The sequence below is a fragment of the Balaenoptera musculus genome, chromosome 3 (genome assembly GCF_009873245.2).
Source record: "Balaenoptera musculus isolate JJ_BM4_2016_0621 chromosome 3, mBalMus1.pri.v3, whole genome shotgun sequence".
NCBI classification, from domain to species: Eukaryota; Metazoa; Chordata; class Mammalia; order Artiodactyla; family Balaenopteridae; genus Balaenoptera; species Balaenoptera musculus.
Genome location: NC_045787.1, coordinates 150,139,676 through 150,164,951, shown reverse-complemented (window position 1 = coordinate 150,164,951; position 25,276 = coordinate 150,139,676). Strand labels below are relative to the sequence as shown.

The 25,276-nt window shown below is 40.6% G+C and overlaps 1 protein-coding gene across 1 annotated transcript in view; it reads left to right on the top strand.

Moving 5' to 3' along the window:
- Positions 1 to 25,276, top strand: part of UIMC1 (ubiquitin interaction motif containing 1) — a 144,105-nt gene that overhangs the window by 114,612 nt on the left and 4,217 nt on the right. Inside the window, 1 exon segment of the mRNA XM_036847772.1 lies at positions 23,506 to 23,590. Within this exon segment, the coding sequence (XP_036703667.1) occupies positions 23,506 to 23,590 (85 nt within the window).

Here is a 25,276-nt window from a genome sequence, read left to right as displayed (position 1 = left end):
TTTTGTCTCCTTAGGTGGGTTTATTCCTAGGTGTTTTATTCTTTTGTTGCATTGGTAAATGGGATTGTTTCCTTAATTTCTCCTTCTGATCTTTCATTGTTAGTGTATAGGAATGCAAGAGATTTCTGTGCATTAATTTTGTATCCTACAACTTTACCAAATTCAGTGATTTGGTAGTTTCCTAGTGGCATCTTTAGGATTTTCTATGTATAGTATCATGTCATCTGCAAACAGTGACAGTTTTACTTCTTTTCCAATTTGGATTCTTTTTATTTCTTTTTCTTCTCTGATTGCCTTGACTAGGACTTCCAATACTATGTTGAATAATGCGGTGAGAGTGGACATCCTTGTCTTGTTCCTGATCTTAGAGGAAATGCTTTCACTTTTTCACCATTGAGAATGATGCTTGCTATGTGTTCGTCGTATATGGCTTTTATTATGTTGAGGTAGGTTCTCTCTGTGCCCACTTTCTGGAGAGTTTTTATCATAAATGGGTATTGAATTTTGTCAAAAGCTTTTTCTGCATCTATTGGGATGATCATATGGGTTTTCTCCTTCAATTCATTAATATGGTTTATCACATTGATTGATTTGCATATATTGAAGAATCCTTGCCTTCCTGGGGTGAACCCCACTTGATCATTGTGTATGATCCTTTTTTTTTTTTTTTTTTAAACATTTTTATTGAAGTATAATTGCCTTACAATGGTGTGTTAGCTTCTGCTTTATAACAAAGTGAATCAGTTATACACATACAATATGTTCCCATATCTCTTCCCTCTTGCATCTCCCTCCCTCCCACCCTCCCCACCCCACCCCTCTAGGTGGTCACAAAGCACCGAGCTGATCTCCCTGTGCTATGTGGCTGCTTCCCACTAGCTATCTATTTTACATTTGGTAGTGTATATATGTCCATGACACTCTCTTACCCTGTCACATCTCACCCCACCCCCTCCCCATATCCTCAAGTCCATTCTCTAGTAGGTCTGTGTCTTTATTCCCGTCTTGCCCCTTGGTTCTTCCTGGCCTTTTTTTTTTTTTTTCCTTAGATTCCGTATATATGTGTTAGCATACTGTATTTGTTTTTCTCTTTCTGACTTACTTCACTCTGTATGACAGACTCTAACTCCATCCACCTCATTACAAATACCTCCATTTCATTTCTTTTTATGGCTGAGTAATATTCCATTGTATATATGTGCCACATCTTCTTTATCCATTCATCTGTCGATGGACATTTAGGTTGCTTCCAGGTCCTGGCTATTGTAAATAGAGCTGCAATGAACATTGTGGTACATGACACTTTTTGACCTATGGTTTCTCAGGGTATATGCCCAGTAGTGGGATTGCTGGGTCGTATGGTAGTTCTATTTGTAGTTTTTTAAGGAACCTCCATACTGTTCTCCATAGTGGCTGTATCAATTTACATTCCCACCAACAGTGCAAGAGTGTTCCCTTTCCTCCACACCCTCTCCAGCATTTATTGTTTCTAGATTTTTGATGATGGCCATTCTGACCGGTGTGAGATGATATCTCATTGTAGTTTTGATTTGCATTTCTCTAATGATTAATGATGTTGAGCATTCTTTCATGTGTCTGTAGGCCATCTGTATATCTTCTTTGGAGAAATGTCTATTTAGGTCTTCTGCCCATTTTTGGATTGGGTTGTTCGTTTTTTTTGATATTGAGCTGCATGAGCTGCTTGTAAATCTTGGAGATTAATCCTTTGTCAGTTGCTTCATTTGCAAATATTTTCTCCCATTCTGAAGTTTGTCTTTTGGTCTTGTTTATGGTTTCCTTTGCTGTGCAAAAGCTTTTAAGTTTCATTAGGTCCCATTTGTTTATTTGTGTTCTTATTTCCATTTCTCTGGGAGCTGGGTCAAAAAGAATCTTGCTGTGATGTATGTCATAGAGTGTTCTGCCTATGTTTTCCTCTAAGAGTTTGATAGTGTCTGGCCTTACATTTAGGTCTTTAATCCATTTTGAGTTTATTTTTGTGCATGGTGTCAGGGAGTGTTCTAATTTCATACTTTTAGATGTATCTGTCCAATTTTCCCAGCACCACTTATTGAAGAGGCTGTCTTTTCTCCACTGTATATTCTTGCCTCCTTTATCAAAGATAAGGTGACCATATGTGTGTGGGTTTATCCCTGGGCTTTCTATCCTGTTCCATTGATCTATATTTCTGTTTTTGTGCCAGTACCAAACTGTCTTGATTACTGTAGCTTTGTAATATAGTCTGGAGTCAGGGAGCCTGATTCCCCCAGCTCCATTTTTCGTTCTCAAGATTGCTTTGGCTATTCGGGGTCTTTTGTGTTTCCATACAAATTGTGAAATTCTTTGTTCTAGTTCTGTGAAAAATGCCAGTGGTAGTTTGATAGGGATTGCATTGAATCTGTAGATTGCTTTGGGTAGTAGAGTCATTTTCACAATGTTGATTCTTCCAATCCAGGAACATGGTATATCTCTCCATCTATTTGTATCATCTTTAATTTCTTTCATCAGTGTCTTATAGTTTTCTTCATACAGGTCTTTTGTCTCCTTAGGTAGGTTTATTCCTAGGTATTTTATTCTTTTTGTTGCAATGGTAAACGGGAGTGTTTTCTTAATTTCACTTTCAGATTTTTCGTCATTAGTGTATAGAAATGCAAGCGATTTCTGTGCATTAATTTTGTATCCTGCTACTTTACCAAATTCATTGATTAGCTCTAGGAGTTTTCTGGTAGCATCTTTAGGATTCTCTATGTATAGTATCATGTCATCTGCAAATAGTGACAGCTTTACTTCTTCTTTTCTGATTTGGATTCCTTTTATTTCTTTGTCTTCTCTGATTGCTGTGGCTAACACTTCCAAAACTATGTTGAATAATAGTGGTGAGAGTGGGCAACCTTGTCTTGTTCCTGATCTTAGTGGAAATGGTTTCAGTTTTTCACCATTGAGGACAATGTTGGCTGTGGGTTTGTCATATATGGCCTTTATTATGTTGAGGAAAGTTCCCTCTATGCCTACTTTCTGCAGGGCTTTTATCATAAATGGGTGTTGAATTTTGTCGAAAGCCTTCTCTGCATCTATTGAGATGATCATATGGTTTTTCTCCTTCAATTTGTTAATATGGTGTATCACATTGATTGATTTGCGTATATTGAAGAATCCTTGCATTCCTGGGATAAACCCCACTTGATCATGGTGTATGATCCTTTTAATGTGCTGTTGGATTCTGTTTGCTAGTATTTTGTTGAGGATTTTTGCATCTATGTTCATCAGTGATATTGGCCTGTAGTTTTCTTTCTTTGTGGCATCTTTGTCTGGTTTTGGTATCAGGGTGATGGTGGCCTCGTAGAATGAGTTGGGGAGTGTTCCTCCCTCTGCAATATTTTGGAAGAGTTTGAGAAGGATAGGTGTTAGCTCTTCTCTAAATGTTTGATAGAATTCACCTGTGAAGCCATCTGGTCCTGGGCTTTTGTTTGTTGGAAGGTTTTTAATCACAGTTTCAATTTCAGTGCTTGTGATTGGTCTGTTCATATTTTCTATTTCTTCCTGGTTCAGTCTTGGCAGTTTGTGCATTTCTAAGAATCTGTCCATTTCTTCCAGGTTGTCCATTTTATTGGCATAGAGTTGCTTGTAGTAATCTCTCATGATCTTTTGTATTTCTGCAGTGTCAGTGGTTACTTCTCCTTTTTCATTTCTAATTCTATTGATTTGAGTCTTCTCCCTTTTTCTCTTGATGAGTCTGGCTAATGGTTTATCAATTTTGTTTATCTTCTCAAAGAACCTGCTTTTAGTTTCATTGATTTTTGCTATTGTTCCCTTCATTTCTTTTTCATTTATTTCTGACCTGATCTTTATAATTTCTTTCCTTCTGCTGGCTTTGGGGTTTTTTTGTTCTTCTTTCTCTAATTGCTTCAGGTGCAAGGTTAGGTTGTTTATTCGAGATGTTTCCTGTTTCTTGAGGTAGGCTTGTATTGCTATAAACTTCCCTCTTAGCACTGCTTTTGCTGCGTCCCATAGGTTTTGGGTCGTCGTATCTCCATTGTCATTTGTTTCTAGGTATTTTTTGATTTCCCCTTTGATTTCTTCAGTGATCACTTCGTTATTAAGCAGTGTATTGTGTAGCCTCCATGTGTTTGTATTTTTTACAGATCTTTTCCTGTAATTGATATCTAGTCTCATAGCGTTGTGGTCGGAAAAGATACTTGATACGATTTCAATTTTCTTAAATTTACCAAGGCTTGATTTGTGACCCAAGATATGATCTATCCTGGAGAATGTTCCATGAGCACTTGAGAAAAATGTGTATTCTGTTGTTTTTGGGTGGAATGTCCTATAAATATCAATTAAGTCCGTCTTGTTTAATGTATCATTTAAAGCTTGTGTTTCCTTATTTATTTTCATTTTGGATGATCTGTCCATTGGTGAAAGTGGGGTGTTAAAGTCCCCTACTATGATTGTGTTGCTGTTGATTTCCCCTTTTATGGCTGTTAGTATTTGCCTTATGTATTGAGGTGCTCCTATGTTGGGTGCATAGATATTTACAATTGTTATACCTTCCTCTTGGATCGATCCCTTGATCATTATATAGTGTCCTTCTTTGTCTCTTGTAATAGTCTTTATTTTAAAGTCTATTTTGTCTGATATGAGAATTGCTACTCCAGCTTTCTTTTGATTTCCATTTGCATGGAATATCTTTTTCCATCCCCTCACTTTCAGTCTATATGTGTCTCTAGGTCTGAAGTGGGTCTCTTGTAGACAGCATATATATGGGTCTTGTTTTTGTATCCATTCAGCCAGCCTGTGTCTTTTGGTGGGAGCATTTAATCCATTTACATTCAAGGTAATTATCGATATGTATGTTCCTATTCCCATTTTCTTAAATGTTTTGGGTTTGTTATTTTAGGTGTTTTCCTTCTCTTGTGTTTCTTGCCTAGAGAAGTTCCCTTAGCATTTGTTGTAAAGCTGGTTTGGTGGTGCTGAACTCTCTCAGCTTTTGCTTGTCTGTAAAGGTTTTAATTTCTCCATCACATCTGAATGAGATCCTTGCTGGGTAGAGTAATCTTGGTTGTAGGTTTTTCTCCTTCATCACTTTAAGTATATCCTGCCACTCCCTTCTGGCTTGCAGAGTTTCTGCTGAAAGATCAGATGTTAACCTTTTGGGGATTCCCTTGTGTGTTATTTGCTGTCTTTCCCTTGCTGCCTTTAATATGTTTTCCTTATATTTAATTTTTGACAGTTTGATTAATATGTGTCTTGGCGTGTTTCTCCTTGGGTTTATCCTGTATGGGACTCTCTGTGCTTCCAGGACTTGATTAACTATTTCCTTTCCCATATTAGGGAAGTTTTCAACTATAATCTCTTCAAATATTTTCTCAGTCCCTTTCTTTTTCTCTTCTTCTTCTGGGACCCGTGTAATTCGAATGTTGGTGCGTTTAATGTTGTCCCAGAGGTCTCTGAGACTGTCCTCAGTTCTTTTCATTCTTTTTTCTTTATCCTGCTCTGCAGTAGTTATTTCCACCATTTTATCTTCCAGGTCACTTATCCTTTCTTCTGCCTCAGTTATTCTGCTATTGATCCCATCTAGAGTATTTTTAATTTCATTTATTGTGTTTTTCATCATTGCTTGATTCCTCTTTAGTTCTTCTACGTCCTTGTTAAATGTTTCTTGCATTTTGTCTATTCTATTTCCAAGATTTTGGATCATCCTTACTATCATTATTCTGAATTCTTTTTCAGGTAGACTACCTATTTCCTCTTCATTTGTTAAATCTGGCGTGTTTTGACCCTGCTCCTTCATCTGCTGTGTGTTTTTCTGTCGTCTCATTTTGCTTATCTTACTGTGTGTGGGGTCTCCTTTTCACAGGCTGCAGGTTCGTAGTTCCCGTTGTTTTTGGTATCTGTCCCCAGTGGCTAAGGTTGGTTCAGTGGGTTGTGTAGGCTTCCTGGTGGAGGGAACTAGTGCCTGAGTTCTGGTGGATGAGGCTGGATCTTGTCTTTCTGGTGGGCACGTCCACGTCTGGTGGTGTATTTTGGGGTGTCTGTGGCCTTATTATGATTTTAGGCAGCCTCTCTGCTAATGGATGGGGCTGTGTTCCTGTCTTGCTAGTTGTTTGGCATAGGGTGTCCAGCACTGTAGCTTGCTGGTCGTTGAGTGAAGCTGGGTCTTGATGTTGAGATGGAGATCTCTGAGAGATTTTCGCCGTTTGGTATTACGTGGAGCTGGGAGGTCTCTTGTGGACCAGTGTCCTGAAGTTGGCTCTCCCACCTCAGAGGCACGGCCCTGATGCCTGGCTGGAGCACCAAGAGCCTTTCGTCCACACGGCTCAGAGTAAAAGGGAGAAAAAATAGAAAGAAAGAAAGAAAGAGGCTATAATATAGTGAAGTAAAATAAAGCTATTATAAAGCAGAGCTATACAGACAAAATCTCACCCAGAAGCATATACATATACACTCACAAAAAAAAGGAAAAGGGGAAAAATTAATATATCCTGCTCCGAAAGTCCACCTCCTGAATTTGGGATGATTCGTTGTCTATTCAGGTATTCAACAGATGCAGGCACATCAAGTTGTTTGTGGAGTTTTAATCCGCTGCTTCTGAGGCTGCTGGGAGAGATTTCCCCTTCTCTTCTCTGTTCGCACAGCTCCTGGGGATCAGCTTTGGATTTGGACCCGCCTCTGCGTGTAGGTCACCTGAGGGCGTCTGTTCCCCGCCCAGACAGGACGGGGTTAAAGGAGCAGCTGCTTCGGGGGCTCTGGCTCACCCAGGCCGCGGGGAGGGAGGGGTACAGAGGAGGCGGGGCGAGCCTGCGGCGTCAGAGGCCGGCGTGACGTTGCAGCAGCCTGAGGTGCGCCGTGTGTTCTCCCAGGGAAGTTGTCCCCGGATCACGGGAGCCTGGTGGTGGCGGGCTGCACAGGCTCCCGGGAGGGGCGGTGTGGAGAGTGACCTGTGCTCACACACAGGCTTTTTGGAGGCGGCAGCAGCAGCCTTAGCGTCTCATGCCTGTCTCTGGGGTCCGCGCTGATCGCCGCGGCTTGCACCCTTCTCTGGAGTTCGTTTAGGCAGCGCTCTGAATCCCCTCTCCTTGCGCGCCGTGAAACAAAGAGGCAAGAAAAAGTCTCTTGCCTCTTTGGCAGCTGCCGACTTTTTCCCGGACTCCCTACCAGCCAGCTGTGGTGCGCTAACCCCTTCAGGCTGTGTTCACGCCGACAACCCCAGTCCTCTCCCTGCGATCCGACCGAAGCCGAGCCTCAGCTCCCAGCCCCGCCCGCCCCGGCGGGTGAGCAGACAAGCCTCTCGGGCTGGTGAGCGCTGCTCGGCGCCGAGCCTCTGTGCAGGAGTCTCTCCGTTTTTCCCTCTGCGCCCCTGTTGCTGTGGGATCCGCGCTGTTAGCCGCGGCTCGCGCCCGTCTCTGGAGTTCGTTTAGGCGGCGCTCTGAATCCCCTCTCCTCGCGCACCAGGAAACAAAGAGGGAAGAAAAAGTCTCTTGCCTCTTCGGCAGCTGCAGACTTTTTCCCGGACTCCCTCCCGGCTAGCTGTGGTGCACTAACCCCTTCAGGCTGTGTTCACGCCGACAACCCCAGTCCTCTCCCTGCGATCTGACCGAAGCCGAGCCTCAGTTCCCAGCCCCGCCCACCCCGGCGGGGGAGCAGACAAGCTTCTCGGGCTGGTGAGTGCTGCTCGTTGCCGAGCGTCTGTGCAGGAATCTCTCCGCTTTGCCCTCCGCACCCCTGTGGCTGCGCTCTCTTCCGTGGCTCCGAAGCTTCCCCCCTCTGCCACCCGCAGTCTCTGCCCGCGAAGGGGCTTCCTAGTGCGTGGAAATCTTTCCTCCTTCACAGCTCCCTCCCACTGGTGCAGGTGCCGTCCCTATTCTTTTGTCTCTGTTATTTCTTTTTTCTTTTGCCCTACCCAGGTACGTGGGGAGTTTCTTGCCTGTTTAGAGGTCAGACGTTTTCTGCCAGCGTTCAGTGGGTGTTCTGTAGGAGCAGTTCCACGTGTAGATGTATTTCTACTGTATCTGTGGGAAGGAAGGTGATCTCCGCGTCTTACTCTTCCGCCATCTTCTCTCCTCTCCTGTATGATCCTTTTAATGTGCTGTTGGATTCTGTTTGCTAATATTTTGTTCAGGATTTTTGTATCTGTGTTTATCAGTGATACTGGTCTGTAATTTTCTTGTGATATCTTTGTCTGGTTTTGGTATCAGGGTGATGGTGGCCTCGTAGAATGTGTTTGGGAGTGTTCCTCCCTCTGCAATTTTTTTGGAAGAGTTTGAGAAGGATAGGTGTTAGCTCTTCTCTAAATGTTTGATAGAATTTGCCTGTGAAGCCATCTGGTCCTGGACTTTTGTTTGCTGGAAAATTTTTAATTACAGTTTCAATTTCAGTGCTTGTGATTGGTCTGTTTATATTTTCTAATTCTTCTTGGTTCAGTCTTGGAAAGTTGTACCTTTCCAAGAATGTGTCTGTTTCTTCCAGGTTGTCCATTTTTATTGGCATACAGTTGCTTGTAGTAGTCTCTTATGATCCTTTGTACTTCTGCGGTATCAGTTGTAACGTCTCCTTTTTCATTTCTAATTTTATTGATTTGAGTCCTCTCCCTTTTTTCTTGATGAATCTGGCTAAAGGTTTATCAATTTTATCTTCTCAAAGAACCAATTTTATTGATTTTTGCTATTGTTTTCTTCGTTTCTATTTTATTTATTTCCTCTCTGACCTTTATGATTTCTTTCCTTTTACTAACTTTGGGTTTTTTTGTTCTTCTTTCTCTAGTTGCTTTAGGTATAAGGTTAGATTGTTTATTTGAGATTTTTCTTGTTTCTTGAGGTGAGATTGAATTGCTATAAACTTCCCTCTTAGAACTGCTTTTGCTGTGTCCCATAGGTTTAGGGTTGTTGTGTTTTTGTTGTCATTTATTGCTATGTGTTTTTTGATTTCCTCTTTGATTTATTCAGTGGTACCTTGGTTGTATATTAGCATATTGTTTAGCCTCCATGTGTTTGTGGTTTTTATAGTGTTTTTCCTGTAATTGATTTTTCTCTTAAATGCCCTTGGTATTGTTTTTTTTAAAACTTATTTATTTTAATTTATTTATATTTGGCTGTATTGAGTCTTCGTTGCTGCACGCAGGCTTTCTTTAGTTGCCGTGAGCGGGGGGCTACTCTTCTTTGTGGTGTGCAGGCTTCTCATTGTGGTGGCTTCTCTTGTTGCGGAGCACAGGCTCTAGGCACACGGGCTTCAGTAGTTGTGGCATGCAGGCTCTAGAGTGCAGGCTCAGTAGTGTGGCACACGGGCTTAGTTGCTCCACAGCATGCGGGATCTTCCCGGACCAGGGCTTGAACCTGTGTCCCCTGCATTGGCAGGTGGATTCCCAACCATTGTGCCACCAGGGAAGCCCTCCTGTAATTGATTTCTAATCTCATAGCCTTGTGGTTGGAAAAGATGCTTGATACAATTTCAGTTTTCTTAAATTTTCCAAGGCTGGATTTGTGACCTAAGATGTGATCTGTCCTGGAGAATGTTCCATGTGCACTTGAGAAGAAAGTGTATTCTCCTGTTTACGGGTGGAATGTCCTATAAATATCAATTAAATCTATCTGGACTATTGTGTCATTTAAAGCTTGTGTTTCCTTATTTATTTTCTGTCTGGATGATCTATCCATTGGTGTAAGTGGGGTGTTAAAGTCCCCCACTGTTATTGTGTTACTATTGCTTTCCCCTTTTATGGCTGTTAGCTTCTGCCTTATGTATTGAGGTGCTCCTATGTTGGGTACATAAATCTTTATAATTGTTACATCTTCTTCTGATTGATCCCTTGATCATTATGTAGTGTCCTTCCTTATTTCTTATAACAGTCTTTATTTTAAAGTCTATTTTATCTGGTATGAGTATTGCTACTCCAGCTTTCTTTTGATGTCCATTTGCATGGAATATCTTTTTCAACCCTTCACTTGCAGTCTATATTTGTCCCTATGTCTGAAGTGGGTCTCTTGTAGACAGCATACATATGGGTCTTGTTTTTGTGTCCATTCAGTGAGCCTGTGTCTTGGTTGGAGCATTTAATCCATTTACATTCAGGATAATTATCTAGATGTATGTTTCTGTTACCATTTTCTTAATTGTTTGGGGTTTGTTTTTGTGGGTCTTTTTCTTCTCTTGTGTTTCCCACCTAGAGAAGTTCCTTTAGCATTTGTTGTAAAGCTGATTTGGTGGTGCTGAATTCTCTTAGCTTTTGTTTGTCTGTAAAGCTTTTTATTTCTCCATCAAATCTGAATGAGATACTTGCTGGGTAGAGTAATGTTGGTATTTGGTTGTAGGTTTTTTCCTTTCATCACTTTAAATATATCCTGCCACTCCCTTGTGGCCCTCAGAGTTTCTGCTGAAAAATCAGCTGATAACTTTATGGTGATTTCCTTGTATGTTATTTGTTGCTTTTTCCTTGCTGCTTTTAATATTTTTTCTTTGAACTTAATTTTTGTTAGTTTGATTAATATGTGTCTTGGTGTTTTTCTCCTTGGGTTTATCCTGTTTGGGGCTCTCTGCACTTCCTGGACTTGGGTGACTATTTCTTTTCCCATAATAGGGAAGTTTTCAACTATAATCTCTTCAAATATTTTCTCAGACCTTTTCTCTTTCTCTTCGGCTTCTGGGACCCTATAGTTCGAATGTTGGTGTGTTTCATGTTGTCCCAGAGGTCTCTGAGACTGTCCTCATTTCTTTTCATTGTTTTTTGTTTATTCTGCTCCTCGGCAGTTATTTCCACCATTCTATCTTCAGCTCACTTATTTGTTCTTCTGTTTCAGTTATTCTTCTGTCGGTTCCTTCTAGTGTATTTTCCATTTCAGTTATTGTGTTGTTCATCACTGTTTGTTCTTTTTAAATTTATTTATTTATTTATTTATTTTTCACTGTGTTGGGTCTTCGTTGCTGCGCCTGGGCTTTCTCTAGTTGTGGCGAGCGGGGGCTATTCTTCGTTGTGGTGCGCAGGCTTCTCATTGTGGTGGCTTCTCTTGTTGTGGAGCACAGGCTCTAGGCGTGCGGGCTTCAGTAGTGGTGGCTTGCGGGCTTCAGTAGTGGTGGCTCACGGGCTCCAGAGCTCAGGCTCAGTAGTTGTGGTGCATGAGCTTAGTTGCTTTGTGGCATGTGGGATCTTCCCATACCAGGGCTCAAACCCGTGTCCCCTGCGTTGGCAGGCGAAGTCCCAACCACTGCGCCACCAGGGAAGTCCCCATCACTGTTTGTTCTTTATTTCTTCTAGGTTCTTGTTAAACATTTCTTGTGTTTTCTTGATCCATGCCTCCATTCTATTTCTGAGATTTTGGATCATCTTTACTATCATGACTCTTAATTCTTTTTCAGGTAGGTTGAATATTTCCTCTTCATTTATTTGGTCTCATAGGTTTTTACCTTATTCCTTCATCTGTAACATATTTTTTTGTTGTCTCTTTCTTTTTTATTTTTGATGGGCGTGGCTGTGTTCCTGTCTTGCTGGTTGTTTGGCCTGAGGCGTCCAGGACTGGAGTTTGCAGGCAGTTGGGTAGAGCCGGGTGTTGGTGCCGAGATGAGGAACTGCAGGAGACCTCACACCGATTAATATTCCCTGGGTTCTGAGGTTCTCTGTTAGTCCAGCAGTTGGACTTGGTGCTCCCACCGGAGAAGCTCAGGCCTGACCCCTGGCCTGGGAACCAGAATCCTGCAAGCCACGTGGCGCAGCAGGAAAAAAAAAAAAAGGCAACAAACAAAAAGGAGCAGAACAATAACAAAGAATAAAAAATAAAGTAAAACTAGAAAAATAAAAAATGTATTAGAAAAAGTAAAAATATAAATGAAACAACAATAACAAGGCATAACAGAACCACAACAGCAAAAAAAAAAAAAAAAAAAAAGCCAGAAAAGGCCTTGGCATTGGGGGTGGGGGGGTGCTTAGGCTCAGGACCTGTGCAGCCAGAAAAGGCCTTGGCGGGGGATACAGAGCCTAGGCTCAGGACCTGCACAACTGGAAAAGGCCCTGGGGGGTCGGGGGGACAGGGCTTAGGCCCAGTGTGGCCGGAGGGGGCCTCAGAGAGCAGAGGTTCAGGCCCGGGATCCCAGCAGGGTCGCTGGGGCCTGAGCGGGCAGGGGAAATGCTGGCTGAGTTCCCCTCTGATACCCCGAGGGTCTCTCCCTGTCCCTGCTGTTCCCCTCGCATGAGTGGGCTCCTCCGGACACGGGAACCCCTCCCCTCCCCCAGCTGCCCCTCAGGAACGCCAGCCCCGTCCGACCTCCACTTCTACCCCCTCTCCCTACCACATCCTACCTGGTCACACAGGGGTTCCTCCCGTCCTCTTAGGTGTCCAGGGTCCCCCACCAGCACCTGGTAGGTGCCCTAGTTGTGAGGAGACGTGAACTCTGCGTCCTCCTACTCCACCATCTCGACTCCGCTGCCCATGGTCTCCTGTTCTAAACTATAATTTCTGGAAACTTCTATTTTGATTTGAGGCTTGATCAGATTCCGTTTAGATTTTTTTTTTGACAAGACTAGTTCATAGGTGGTATTATATATTTCACACTGCATCAGATTGTGAGAAACATACTGTCTGGTTGTCTTTCTTTTATGATGTTAAGATTGACTAGTGGGATCAGCCTAATCCATCCATTAGAAAGCCCAGCTTTCAGCTAATAGTCATTGATGATCATTGCCCAGATCTGTTATTTGATTAGGGGTGTCTCTCAATATTAAAATAATTTTTTAAATTGTAAGAGTAGTCTATGCTCATTGAAAAAAATTTGCAACATAGAAAGATAATCATCCAAAAATTCCCCCTAATTCCCCTACCCCAATTACAGTTAATATTTTGGTGTATTTCCTTTCAGTCTTTATTTTGAATTTCTGCATAGTATTTCATTCTGTATTTGAATACTGGGTTGTTTAAAATTTTCATTATTATAAATAATGCTTTGATAAAATATCTTTGTCTTATGATCTTGTCTAAATGCAGATGATTCCCTCAGAGTAGATTCCCAAATTTTAATTCATGGGTCAGAAAATATGAATTATTTAAAAATTCTATATATATATTGTCAAACTGCTTAAATAAAAATGCCAGCTGTTAAAGAAAAAGATTGTGCTATAAATATTATGCACAAGTATTAGTAGGAGCTAGACAAGTGACTGTTTTTCTAAGGTCTCTAAATTATTCAGTACTTCATAGATTGAGGAATTTTGTTCATAAAAATATAATGGTTGTATACCCTTTATTTCTATATCCTAAGTAGGAGTTTATGGTTTAAGGGTTTTTCTCAGTATTAATTCTTTCCTTGAAGTCTCAGGGTGGTGGAGGCACTGCCAAGCTTTTTTTTTTTTTTTAATTTATTTATTTTTGGCTATGTTGGGTCTTTGTTGCTGAACGCGGGTTTTCTCTAGTTGCAGCGAGCAGAGGCTGCTCTTCATTGCAGTGCGTGGGCTTCTTATTGCTGTGGCTTCTCTTGTTGTGGAGCATGGGCTCTAGGCACGCGGGCTTCAGTAGTTGCAGCAGGCGGGCTCAGTAGTTGTGGTGCACGGGCTTAGTTGCTCCATGGCATGTGGGATCTTCCCGGACCAGGGCTCGAACCTGTGTCCCCTGCATTGGGAGGCAGATTCTTAACCGCTGTGCCACCAGGGAAGCTCCAAGCATATTTTTATATGAGTACTTTTGCCTTCTATGGAAAAGTGTTGAGGAAACCAGGCTAACACTTCAAATGCAGGGGTCAGCTACAGCAGCAGTAAAGACTAAGGTCAAGAGCTCAACATTCAAGTGTACCTTCTTGAGGAAGCAAGCTTATCTCTAAACTTGAAAGGAAATTGCTACAACTTGAGCAGGGACAGGGCGCTTGTGTGGCTTCTCTGCAACAAAGAGGGCAGTTTGGTATTGTGGTACTGGCTTTGGAGTCTAACAGACTTGGAATCATATCTTAGCCCAGGTATTTACAGGATTGAAGCCTCTGAGCCTTTATTTGTTCATATGTTTATTGGACCTAGTGATGCCTGCGTTTTTTAGGGTTGCTTATACTTAGGAAGTATCAACATAGTCATTAGGATTTTTTAGTTAAAAGCTATCACTAGTAGAATAAGGTTATTAAGTCTAGTACCTGAGAGAATAAGAATTTGTTTATTGAATGGAATGAGGTATATAGGGTCTTTTTATTTCAAGAGTATTTCAAATCAAGCTGAAGGGACATTTTCATCTAAGTTATAAAAATATTCTATTCTTAAAGCCAAGAAAAGATTCCACCGAACTTGTGAATAAGAAACTACAAATTGATTCATTAAATATACACTTAAGGGCTTCCCTGGTTGCTCAGTGGTTGGGAATCCGCCTGCCAGTGCAGGGGACATGGGTTCGAGCCCTGGTCCAGGAAGATCCTACATGCTGCGGAGCAGCTAAGCCTGTGTGCCACAACTACTGAGCCTGAGCTCTGAAGCCCACGAGCCACAACTGGAGCCTGTGCGCCACAACTGCTGAAGCCCACACGCCCGAGAGCCTGTGCTCCGCCACAGGAGAAGCCACCACAATCAGAAACCCATGCACCGCAAGGAAGCCCCCACTTGCCACAACTAGAGAAAGCCCACACGCAGCAACGAAGGCCCAATGCAGCCAAAAATAAATAAATTAAAAATAATAATAATAAAAATTATTTTAAAAATATACATTTATATTGAGTGTCAATTTTATGCCAGGAATATGGAATACTGAAGTGATTAAGAAACAGTATGCTGGGGGAAATAAATAGGTAAAGCAATAATTAAAATGTTGTGTGAGAAATACTGTGATGTATGCATGTAGGGTCTTATTCAGTTGTAGAGATTGGGGCCTTCTTGGATACGGGAAGGCTTCCTGGCTACTGCCAACTGGTAATGGTGGGCCTAAGTTATTCTTGGATCAGTATGGTAGACAGACTAGAGGGATTGAGATTAGATAGAAATAAGGAGACAAGTAATGAAGCAGTGTCATGGGAGTGGACAGATTTGAGAATCTTCTGGTGAAAGAATCAATCAAACTTTGTGACTGAGGGTCGGGATGAATAAAGGCAACTTTGACTTAGGTTTTTGCCTAAGCCCACTTAGCACTTACAATTCAGTGGGGGAAAATATGTCTTTTCAAGAAATGGTGCTGGGACCACTTAATATCCACATGCAAAAGAAGAAATTGAACACCTACCTCACACCATATACAAAAAATGTATTGAAGACGTAAATGTAAGTACTAAAACTATAAAACTCCCTTAGCGGTAATTTTTTTTTTTTTTTAACAATTCCTTTTTGAATTTTATTTATTTGGCCACACAGTGCGGCATGTGGGATCTTAGTTTCCTGACCCAGGATCGAAGCCGCATCCCTTGCATTGGAAGCAGAGAGTATTAACTGCTGGACCGCCAGGGAGGTCCCTAGGGGTAAATTTTCATGACCTTAGATTTGGCAGTGGATTCTTAGATATGACACCAAAAGCACAAGCAACAGAAGAAAAAAATAGTTAAATTGGACTCCATCAGAATTTAAACTGTTGTGCATCAAAGAACACTATCAAGAAAGTGAAAAGAAAACCTGCAGAATGGGAGAAAGTATTTATAAATCATATATCTGATAAAAGTCTAGATTTCAGAACATATACAAAATTCTTACCACTCAACAACAAAAAGGACTCAGTTAAATCAAAACACTTGCATAGACATTTTCCCTAAGAATATATACAAATTGCCAGCAAGCACATGAAAAGATGATCAACATAGTTAATCATTAAGGAAATGTGAGTCAAAACTATGAGATACTACTTCATCCCCACTAGAATGGCTATTAAAAAAATGAAAATAAATGTTGGTAAAAATGTGGAGAAATTGGAACCCGGGTACACTGTTGGTGGGAATGTAAAATGGTGCAGCTGCTATGAGAAAAAAAGGAATGAAGTACTGTTACATGCTACGATATAGATGAAAACATATGTTAAGTGAAAGAAGTCAGTCACAAAAGCCCACATATTGTATGATTCCATTTATAAGACACGCCCAGAATAGGCAAATACATAGAGACAAAAAGCAGATTAGTGGTTGCCTAGGGCTGGGATCCTGGGGGGAAAAGGAGAATGACTGCTAATGGGAACCGGTTTCTTTTTTAGTTAATGAAAATGTTATAAAACTGGTAGTGGTGATAGTTGCACAACTCTGTGAATATACTAAGAATAAACTAAGAGCCATGAACTGTAATTCAGTGAATTATATAATATGTAACTTTATCTCAATAAAGGTATTATATTGAAACAAAAAAGAATAGTGACAGCAGAGTCAGGATGGATATTGAAAGTTTGAAGATAGCAGAGAAGATGTGAAACAATCTCTGGGAGAGTAGAATAACAATAAACAATAAACTGACTGTGGAGACATATTAGGATTGCTAGGCTGTATTGAGGGGCCACTTGAGGTTTTTGGTCTTAAATATAATGTGAGCACCGTCAGCACTATTGTGCTGCTTAGGTAGGGACACATAATAGATGGAGAATTGGATTTAACCAAAATTGGGGTTTGCTAGGGAGTACAGTAGAAATTAGAAATAAGTTGAGAAAATATTCAGGGGAATGGTTGGTAGAATAACCTTGAGATCTAAGTTAAGTAAGAAGGAAAGTGAGGACATGACAGGATGATGGACAGTGAAAAGGTGATAGCCTGGAATTAGACATCCTAGTGGGGCTGAAGGATTATTGGAGTTAGGGTATTAGAAGGAGTGAGTTGGAAAAGATAGGTGGTGGTGATCTTGGAAGTGGCATGATTATTATTGACACGCTCAGTCAGGGTTCCTCATTGGAACCACAGAACACAGAAAATGAATCGAATGTTTTCCTTACTTCTCCCAAGGATGGTACATAACTGGTTGGTACTATTCTAGATGCAGAGGACAGAGGTTAATGCATTACATACAATGGATGCCTGAGGACATTAGGCTTACTTCTCTCTCAGAAATCCCACTTGAGAAAGGCTGAGATGGTATGATCCATGGGAGCTGATAGCCAAAAGGTAAAGGAAGTGAGAGGACAGATAATGAATCACAGCTTAGGTTGAACTACAGAAACTGCAACTTTCATATTCTTCAGTCTAATATGTACATATTAAAATCACCAAGAATGATGGCAAGACTGGCAAAAAGAAAGACAGCAAGTGATATGTTAAAATTTTCAACGAATGGCCAGGAAAGGGGGTGGGGTGGGTGACCAGGAGGATAGTAGATGACTTCTTCAAGGTGGAGTAGCAGGCGTAGCAGAATGGTTTGTGCTTCAAACTAGGTTTTCCAGTAGTCTGGAAGCAACAACGAGGAGTAAGAGGATACTTACCCCACCTCCAGGTCAGTGGTATTGTGTTGTAAGGAAGAAGAAACAGCCAGTACCTGAGAAGGTACAAGGAGAAGCAGTACGCTCAGAGGACAGCCATCTTTCAGTTCGAGCAAGAAGATGAAGAGAACTTCCACAGAGAGGGTTAAGAATGTCGAGGATTTTTTGGATCACTGACCCAAATTCCAGAGGGCAGAGTCATTTTGAGAGCAGGAGTGGGAGACTGAGTCATATTAGAAAAGTGCTCCCAGATGACGGATTAGAGTCGTGGGATGAGAATCTAGGTGGTGAGAGAAGCTATGGGAAGCTTGAATTTCTTGGGGGTGTCCAAGGTAAACAGATTTAAGGGAAGATAGAATTAGTCCTGTTTATCTCCGCAGTGCTAGTCAGTGGAACTGTCTGCAGTGACAGAAATGTTCTTTATTAGTAGACTCAAACATGGTAGCCACTAGTCACATGTGGCTATTGAACGCTTGAAATGTATAACTCATGTGATGAAGAGCTGAATTTTAAATTACATTTAGGGGGCTTCTCTGGTGGTGCAGTGGTTAAGAATCCACCTGCCAATGCAGGGGACACGGGTTCGAGCCCTAGTCCGGGAAGATCCCACATGCCACGGAGCAACTAAGCCTGTGCACCACAACTACTGAGCCTGCACTCTAGAACCCGTGAGCCACAACTACTGAAGCCTGTGCACCTAGAGCCCATGCTCCGCAACAAGAGAAGCCACCGCAATGAGAAGCCCGTGCACCGCAATGAAGAGTAGCCCCCACTCATCACAAGTAGAGAAAGCCTGCATGTAGCAACGAAGACCCAATGCAGCCAAAAATAAAATAAATAAAATAAATTTATTAAAAAAAAGAAAAATAAATAAATTACATTTACTTCTAATTAAGTTTTAAATTTAAATAGCCACATGTCTCAGAATGGTAGATAATGGTTAGTTCTATTGATAGCCTTTTTGTTGGGACTACTCTCGTAGGAAGGCTGGCAGCATTGAGGCAGGCAACATGCAGGTGGAGCAGGCCTTCCCTTTTTCCTCTAACATCCCACTGAGAAAGTGCTAAGTTGGAGGATTGGCGGTCTTAGCAGGAACATGAACAACTCTGTGGCCTCCCATTATTTTCTGCTGATGTGGTTTTGAGGTTGAGGGAGACAAACTGAGAGTAACTACTGTCATTCTGCCAAATCTCTCTTTGTATATATAATTTTCACTTAACTCAGGGAGCCATTGTCTTCACTGTTTACAGTTCAAGGCCATATGTTTTTATTTTTGATTGCTTGTCCACTTAGGGTTTTGGAAATAAGTGTGATGTTTACATAGTATTGGTAATTGTTCTGTAATGCTTTGGTTATTTACTTGTTCATTTTGTTTGTTCAAATTAGTATGGGAACCACTTAAGACTAAGACCTAACGCAAATTACAGACAGGCTGGTAGGTGTGTTCTAAAGATGGGCCTAAATCTTTGGCTAAGACTAAGAAATAAATTTGGAAGACTAATAATGAGAATTATATAATAATAAACAACTAATGATAATCTGAGTGCTTTCTGTGGGCTGAACACTCTTACAACTTATTTGGATTATTTGATGTGATCCTTACCAAAACCCATAAAGATAGATGCTATTATCATGTCATTTTGTGGGTAAGTCACCTGATACTCAGAGAGCTTAATTAACTTGCCTAAGGGAACACAGCTAGTCGAGTCCTAGCTTGGAGACCATTTTGTCCAACTCTAAAGTTGGTGCACATTATTCCACTGTGTGCCACTGCTTCTTTGTATCTTAACAGTGCCAAGCCAAGTCCGAAGCGCAGTTCCTTAGGGCGTTTTCCATCCAGTGGTATATAAAGGCCTGAGTTAATGGTCGTAGGCTTATAGGTGGCTCTCTCAGCTCTCAGTCATGTTCCTCCTTTCTGTTCTGCATACCTTGCCCAGGTAGTTGCTTTCCTGGTAGTTGTCTTCAGACTCCATCGTTCCCTTTTGAAATCTTTGGCTGTTGTCACCAGCAACTGAGTTTTTGGATTTAAGTTTCATACTAAATTCTCTGCCTGCAGCTTAGTTAAAATGGCTCTCTCAACACTCATAAACCAGAGTAGCAGACTCCTTTAGAGCAACTTACACCTTTCTTCTTTGTAGGGGCAGTAGTTTTTAAAGGAAAAATGTAGCAGTAAGGGCCAGTCCGGTCTGCTCTGATCATAACATTTAATAATAGAATTAGCATGTAAGTCTCAGCCATCTGCCAAGTCTCTTTTCCACCTGCCCACTTACCACTTATCACTTCCTCTTTTCCCTCTTACCCTCTTTTTCTCTTTCCCTTTACCCTCTCATTTCCCAGGAGAGCAGCCTACTCGTATAGAAGAACATATATTTCTTTAAAGTAAAGCTCATATTGCATTTCTGGTGCCATATTTCTTTGTTATTTTAGCTTTGTGATCTTGGTCCGTTTATTTCATCATCTATAAAAGAGAGCTAGCGATATATGCCTTGCAGGACCGTTGTAAGGATTAGAGATTATGTTTTTTAAGTCCCTGGCACAGAGAAGATTCTCATAAAACAAGAGCCCCTCTTTCCTGTGAATCCATTGCTATGATTTAAATTGACAAGTATTTATTAGCATCTAGTCTGTGCTAGACTCTGCTGGGGATGGTGAAGAGATCAAGACAAAACCCAGAATCTCTGAATTCAGAAGGTTGTGTGATGTAGAAAGGAGACTGACATATAAACAAGTAACAGAAATGTGCTAGGTGCAGAGGTATATATAAAGTGCTATAAGCAATTAATTCCTTTTCCAGCCCTGTCTGTGGAGTGGTTTCCAAGTATTTCTTTTGGGAAAAATACTTGGTAGTCAAGATGGGTAATAAATAGAAAGAGAGAGAGAGGGAAAAAAAAAAAACAACCCTTAGAGGTTTCTGTAATCAGAGATGCAAAGATTTTAAGAATTGATTTCAGCAAGGCACTTGATAAAATCTCTCATAAAATCCTTGTACATAAGATGGAGAAATGTGGGCTGGCTGATAGAATAGGAGGTGGATTTTGAAGGTGGTTATACAACTATGTCCAGGATGTTTTTCTCCTGCAGTACTTTATTTTTATTTATAAAATCTCTGGGTTGGAGGGAACCTTAGAAATAGATCATCTACTCTAACTTGTGCCTAAGACCTTGCTGTAACCTGATCTCTTTTTCTCCCTTTGAATTTTTTTTTTCATACCTGTGATTCATTTATTTTGTAACTGGAAGTTTGTGCTTCTTAATCTCCCTCACCTCTCTCTCTCCTCCCCCCACAGCCCCCACCCCCCACCTCCCTGGCAACTACCTGTTTGTTCTCTGTATTTACAACTCTGTTTCTGTTTTGTTATGTTTGTTCATTTGTTTCGCTTTTTATATTCCACATATAAGTGAAATCATATAGTATTTGTCTTTGTCTGACTTATTTCACTTTGTATAATACCCTCTAGGTCCATCTATGTTGTTGCAAATGGCAAGATTTCTTTTTTTTTTTTATGCCTGAGTAATATTCCATTGTGTGTGTGTGTGTGTGTGTATGTACGTGTGTGTGTGTGTGTGTGTGTGTGTATATATATATCTCACCTCTTCTTTATCCATTCATCTGTTGATGGATACTTAGGTTGCTTCCATATCTTGGCTATTGTAAATAATGCTGCAATGAACTTGTGGCGCATATATCTTTTCGAATTAGCATTTTTATTTTCTTCAGGTAAATACTAGCCCTTTTAATTTTTAATTCAATAGTACAGAAAACTATATAGTGAAAAACATGCCTGCCTCCTCTTCCAGTCCCCAGGTGTCCCTGTCATCCTCCCTAGAGATAAGACACTATTAATAGTTGCTTCTGTGTATGATCATGTTTTATTATATGTATCTCTTTACACCTTGTATTATAGTTATTTGAATGTGTGTGCTGTCTCCCTTAGTAAATTGTAAGCTCCTTAAGAGCAAGAACCATGCCTCGTAATTTCCTGTATCTCCCCAAACTCACACATTGAAGATTCTCAATAAATATTTGCTTGATTAAGTATTTAAAGGAAATTTGGACTAGGGGAAGACAGGCTTCTCTGGTAACATGCCACAGTTTTCTGTGTCCTTGGCTGTATCATTAACAGTCATTTTTCCCCAGTGACTTGGATGAACATAATAGAAAGCATGCTTGTCGTATATGCAGATGACACAAACCTGGAAGAGAGAGCTGATAACATCAGATGACAGAATCAAGACTTCAGATGATCTCAACTGACTGGAATGTTCAACTGAAAAGAATAGGGATAAATATAAAGTCCTGTTAAAGCGGAAACATACCCAACAACTTAGTTACCCAAGTAAAGAATTAGGAGACCTGTCTTGATAACATTTTTGAAGATGATTTGGGAGGATAGGGGATAGATCTTAATTGCCTTTACGCTCAATTTAAGCCAGTAGAATACCAGGATTGTCAGTAAAGTAAACACAGCCTTGGCTGAATTAGTAGAATATGAGTCCAGACAAAGCAGCTTGTGGTTCTTGTGTTCTCTTTACTGGTCAGACTGCTTGTTGGAATATTGGGTCCATTTTGGGGTGCCACACATAAAAGACTGACAAATTGGGGTGTATGTAGAGGAGGTTAACTAGGAAGGTAAAACATGGGTATAGGAATCAGACAGATCTAGACTCTGTTCTGGGTTCTTCTTACTAGTTGTGATAGTTTGGCAAAGTCAGTTCCTCTGAGTTTGTTTTCATATGTTTAAAATAGGGCAGAATAATAATACCAATCTCCAGAGGATCATTAAAAGGATTAGAGCTACCCTAGGCCCTCAAAGGTTCTGCAGTCCAAGTCTTATTAGTGATTGGCTTAATGACTAGATATAGTACCTGTTTTGAAGGTGGTTACATTTTAGTGGGTCAGACATCTGAGTAAAACCAAGATTGTAATGCAGCTTGTTAAGTGTTCAAAGAGCTGACTTGTGGAAAAGGGGGTAAACTTACTCATACAGCCCCCAGTAAATGCAGATTAAGCCAGAATTGTTGTGTAGCAGTAAAATGGGTTTCCCTAGGAGGAAGTGACTTCTCCTCAGTGAATGGATATAGTCGAGACTGTATAATCACTTGTCAGGGATGCTTATAGAAGCATTTATATGAGTGGGAGGTTGGACTAGAAGGATAGGTAAACTATGGCCAGCCAGGAGTCAAATGTAGTCAGACATCTGATTTTATAAAGTTTTATTGGAACATACCACATCCAGTTATTTATAATGTTGTCTATGGCTGCCTTCCTGCTATAATTCAGAGTTGAGTAGTTATGACAGAGACCCTATCGCCTTCCAAGCCTAAAATATTTACTGTCTGGTCCTGTACAGAGAAATTTTGCTAACCCCTGGTCTAGGTAAATGCTTCACAACCTAAATTATTTTGTGGACTGATAAGCTTTCTAAATTCTCTGTCATGGGGATGTCAAGTGTCAGGAGGGACAAAGGCAATATTTGAAGTGAGATGGTCACAGTTCTTCTTGTTAACTCCAAGGAATGAAGACTGGAAAACCGTTGGTTAATTAACTTCCAAGACGCTTTAAGAGAGTATGATTTTATAAACAGACAGCTTTTGCTATGAGAAAAGTATTTGTATGCCACTTGGGCTAAAGTTGTCTATACCCACTAGAATTAGGAGGTGGTCCTAGTGTAGTGGAAAAGACTGGTTGTGTTAACTGTTCTGAGCTCTCATTTTCTCACTTGTAAATGGAACACTTTTCAGAGTTTTGTAAAGATTGGAGCTAATGTGGGCACTCAGATGTAGCTGTCATTGCTATATATCATAAAGCATCTTATTGGAGTATATGTGTCACAAAGACAGAGTTTTCAATGGGAAAGTATAAATCCTTCCCCCTAGTGCTGCAAGTTAGGATAGTACACAAAAACCTTTCTTGGTGTGGACTAGATCTTTAGAGCTAATGGCAAATAGAGGAAAAATAGATCTCATTAGCAAATATGGGACTGTCTTGCTGCTGGCAGTTTCAGTCCATATTATGCAAGTAATATTCTCTGTACTAGAAAGGCACAGGTTTCCCAGACAGTCACCTCTCCCAGTGGAATAGGATTTTAAACTTTTCTTCTTCAAGTACATTTTGTCTTTTATATTTAGAGTCTACTGCCAACTAACAGTTTTTCTTTTTTTGTTTTGTTTCTTCTTTTTTTGTTGAAAGTGTTGACTCAGAGACAAAAAGAGGCTAAGAGAAAGAGCAAGAGTGACAGTGGGACAGCTGCTCAGATTTCCCTAGACATTGACAAGTAAGTAGGTATACTGTGTTTATGGAGCTCTTGCTTATTAACACATACCATCACTTAGACCGAATAAGAGACCAATTTCTCTCTTACCCTGGGTTTCTTTGGCCTGGCAATCACTTTGTTGCTTTAATGCCTGTATTTCTTTTTCGTATTCCCAGTTTATGTCAGCATAGGTGGGTGGCCTCTGTATCCCTTTTTGTTACTCTGAAAAGACCCTGCCACCCACTCCACTTCCACATTGCTCTTAGCTTTCTGTTTTCTTTGAATTTGCATATTGGTGTTTGGTGCTTTGGGGAAGCAGTGAGCTATTTTGCAATGTAATGGTGCAGAAGTTGAGTTGCAAGAAGTTGGGCAATATTGAAGACTTCCTTGGGTTGTGGGTTGCAGCTTGACTAAGAAAACACATTCATTACAAAGGGAGGCAGGGGCAAGGGGTGGGTCAGGTATAAGTGCTGTCTCCTGAAAGTAAAGACATCACCAACAATACATTAGAGCAGTTAGTCATTAGAAACATTTATCTTTGAAACACAGATCTTATCTTAGACCCTAAATTTCATGGCTGCCTTCCCTAATCCAGTTGAGCAGAGCTCCACCTGCTCCTTTTGGAATCCTGCTGTCATGCAGTCATTTTTCTAGGACTGTATTCATCACACTATTGCAGTAATTTTTTTCCTTTCGTTTTTGACATTTCTGTCTCCGTGGCTAGTCTGTGAGTTACTTGAAGGCAGATACTTGCCTTCATTCATGTTTATATCCCCGGCATCTAATAAAATATGTGTGAGACAGCAATAACAATAATACCTGTTTGTTGAGCTCTTAATATTTTGTGCCAGCCGCTGTGCTGGGTGCTTTATTTACTTTGTAACTATCACAATAGCTGATAAGGTAGTATTCTTTCTTTTTTAAAAATAGATATAGAAACCGAAGAGAAATTATACGTAACTGGTTAAGATCATGTGGCCAGAATTGGCAAAGTCTACCTGACTCAAAAACTTATGCTTCTTTTACAGTGCTGCTGTCTCTCATGTAGTAGGGGCTTAATAAATGCTTTTTACATTAATTAATAAACCTTGAAAGGTACACTAGTCTAGCTTTTCTCATAAGTCAGAGTTTTACTTGTATTCTCTCTAATGATTAATTACTTGAGAGACTTATTTCTCCTATTTTAAAGACCCCCTCCAGAGAAATTTTTCCTTAAAGGCAACCTAAATCTTTCTGTAGTAACCGAATAGCAACGGCCAGAAGGAGAAGCTTTGGAAAGTTTTCTTTAGCTTCTTAAAACTAAGATGATTTTATGAGTCAGGCAGACCTGGCTTCTGACAGTTATTAGCTATAGGACTTGGAGGAGAATAGTACCTTCCTAATAGGGCCCACCAATTAATTGAGAAATTGTGTTTAAAGGGCCTTGCACCAGTTCTCACCACAGAGAAAATACTTCATAAATGTTCATTTTCTTCCTTTGTCTCCAGTGATTCCATTTTTACTGATGCCTAATAAACCTTACCTCAGGGACACAATTTCCTCTCTTTCCACAAACTCTATGATTATAAAAAGATAAAAATAACTATATATATGAAGTTATGCAAAAGCCTTTGGCAGAACCACATGGTTTAGTAACTTCCTAGTGGATGTTGCAGGTTGTAGAATTAAGGAAGTCAGCATATAGACAGACTTGATCTACTAATCAGA